The sequence below is a fragment of the Gavialis gangeticus genome, unplaced genomic scaffold, assembly GCF_001723915.1.
Source record: "Gavialis gangeticus isolate Ggan-Ray unplaced genomic scaffold, GavGan_comp1, whole genome shotgun sequence".
NCBI classification, from domain to species: Eukaryota; Metazoa; Chordata; order Crocodylia; family Gavialidae; genus Gavialis; species Gavialis gangeticus.
Window position 1 is genome coordinate 26241097 of NW_017728995.1, and position 2608 is coordinate 26243704.

A 2608-nucleotide genomic window follows, 5' to 3' on the forward strand; every position below is an offset into this window, starting at 1 on the left:
GGTTTTTTTTTTTTTTTTTTTTTTTTTTTTGCCAAGCCAGGCTGCAGCAGCCGCCGCCGCCGCCGGCCTGATCCCTCCGACAGGCAAGAGGAAGCCCCTGCTCCTGCTCCAAGCGCGGGGCGTTTCGGGGAGCCCCCTCCCCCCTCGCGCACCCCTCCCTAGCCGGAGAGAAAGTCCAGCTCGGGACGTTTGCTCCTCGCTGCTCCGCGGAAGCCTCGGGCCAGGCAGAAGCCGCTTGAATGTACAACATGATGGAAACCGAGCTCAAGCCGCCCGCCCCCCAGCCCGCCTCGGGAGGCGGCACGGGCAACTCCAACTCGGCCGCTCCCAACCAGAAGAACAGCCCGGACCGGGTCAAGCGCCCCATGAACGCCTTCATGGTGTGGTCCCGGGGCCAGCGGCGGAAAATGGCCCAGGAGAACCCCAAGATGCACAACTCGGAGATCAGCAAGCGGCTCGGGGCCGAGTGGAAACTTTTATCCGAGGCGGAGAAGAGACCCTTCATCGACGAAGCCAAGCGGCTCCGCGCTCTGCACATGAAGGAGCACCCGGATTATAAATACCGACCCCGGCGGAAAACCAAGACCCTGATGAAGAAGGATAAGTACACGTTGCCAGGGGGCTTGCTGTCGCCGGGCACCAACAGCATGACCACCGGGGTCGGGGTCGGGGCCACCTTGGGAGCTGGGGTGAACCAGAGGATGGACAGCTATGCTCACATGAACGGCTGGACCAACGGAGGGTATGGGATGATGCAAGATCAGCTCGGCTACCCCCAGCACCCGGGCTTGAACGCGCACAACGCGGCGCAGATGCAGCCCATGCACCGCTACGACGTGAGCGCCCTGCAGTACAACTCCATGACCAGCTCGCAGACCTATATGAACGGATCGCCCACCTACAGCATGTCTTACTCCCAGCAAGGGACCCCGGGCATGGCCCTGGGCTCCATGGGCTCTGTGGTCAAGACGGAATCCAGCTCCAGCCCCCCGGTAGTTACTTCCTCTTCCCACTCCAGGGCTCCTTGCCAAGCTGGGGACCTTCGGGACATGATCAGCATGTACCTACCAGGTGCTGAAGTACCAGAACCAGCTGCCCCAAGCAGACTTCATATGTCCCAACACTATCAGAGTGCACCTGTTCCTGGCACAGCCATTAATGGCACACTTCCTCTATCACACATGTAAGACAAAGGGGCAGGGGGGGAAGGAGAGCTGAACTCCGACCAACAAACAAAAAAACTTTTATTAGAGATTCTGGACTTTTTTTTTTGGGACTATTTTTGTACAGAGAAAACTGGGGAGGGCAGAAAAAACAAAACAAAAAAACAAACAAACAAACAAAACCAACCCCGCCGAGGAGCTTGTATAGATCTGAAGGGGAAGAAACTACACAAAACTTTTTAAAAGTTCTAGTGAAACGGTAGGAACTTTGCAGAAAGTTTGCAAAAGTCTTTACCAATAATATTTAGAGCTAGACTCAAAAAGCGACGAGGAAAAAAAAATGTTTTAATATTTGCAGGCGACTTTTGTACAGTATTTATCAAAATAAACATGGCAATCAGACTGTCCATTGTTAATATGGGGGGGGAAACACTTGAGAATTTGCCAATTATTTTTTAAAAACAAAGTAGAGTTTACTTGGAGCCGCGCAGCTGAATTATAGCAGCTGCCAAAGGAGTGGAGATTTATTTTACAGAATTTGGACATTTTAATTGTTTTAGAAATTGTACAAAAGGCAAAAAAATGTAGGATAAGTACTTGCAAACCAGTGAATTGGTTTTCTATAAAAGGGCAAACGTTTAGATTGTACTAAATTTTTTTTACTTGTTAAAAAGCAAAAATTGCCACTGCAGGTTCACATACCGTTTGTTAATTTATAATAGCCTTTTTGTTTCCAGAATTCATCCTGTTCAGAGAGAGAGAGAGAGACAGAGAAACCACACACACAAGCTGAAATGACTGTGTTTGAAATATTTTCTTATGGTTTGTAATATTTCTGTAAATTTATTGTGATGCTATTTTAAGTTCCTTTTTTTTTCCTCTCATTTTCCGTAGTTGTATTTTAAAGATTCGGCTCTGTATTATTTGAAATCAGTCTGCCGACAGTCCATGTATATATTTGAACTAATACCATCCTTATAACAGGTACATATTCAACTTAAGTTTTTACTCCATTATGCACAGTTTGAGATAAATAAATTTTTGACATATGGACACTGAAGTTACGCCTGAGTCTTGCATTTCTTTTTTGTAATACGAGCTGTTTTGATTTTTTTTTTTTTTAAAGAAAAAAATAATAATAATGCAGTTCAAGGTCTGACCGTAGTCAGCTGAGTGTGGTCAGTTCATGACACCCCGGTGTAAGTAAGTACCGCGCGGGAAGCTCGGCTCTGGCAGGGCGCTGCGGTGCTCCTCGCGGCCTGGGGAGCGCGCGGGGTAAGCGCCGGCCCGGGACGCGTGTGCCGCGCGCGGTGTGTGGACTTGGTGCTGGGACCACTTGTTGCCGCCGGGCTGAGCCGGGACCTTGCACTTGGTGTCAAGTGAGCCGGGCGCGCGTGGCAGGAGCGGAGCGAGTGCGGAGGCAACAAGTAAGCTGCGTGGCTGGG

The 2608-nt window shown here is 49.7% G+C and overlaps 1 protein-coding gene and 1 long non-coding RNA gene across 2 annotated transcripts in view; both read left to right on the plus strand.

The window, feature by feature from the left end:
* Positions 1 to 2608, plus strand: part of LOC109288022 — a 47831-nt gene that overhangs the window by 17516 nt on the left and 27707 nt on the right. The gene's annotated exons all lie outside the window — the stretch shown is intronic.
* On the plus strand, positions 10 to 2223 carry SOX2 (SRY-box 2). Its single transcript, XM_019503353.1, has one exon. It carries the CDS (start codon positions 240 to 242, stop codon positions 1185 to 1187), a length of 948 nt encoding a protein of 315 aa, XP_019358898.1. The 5' UTR covers positions 10 to 239; the 3' UTR covers positions 1188 to 2223.

Excerpts from the sequence above, each read along its gene's own strand:
- SOX2 (XM_019503353.1), top strand. The coding sequence starts at position 240 with ATGTACAACATGATGGAAACCGAGCTCAAGCCGCCCGCCCCCCAGCCC.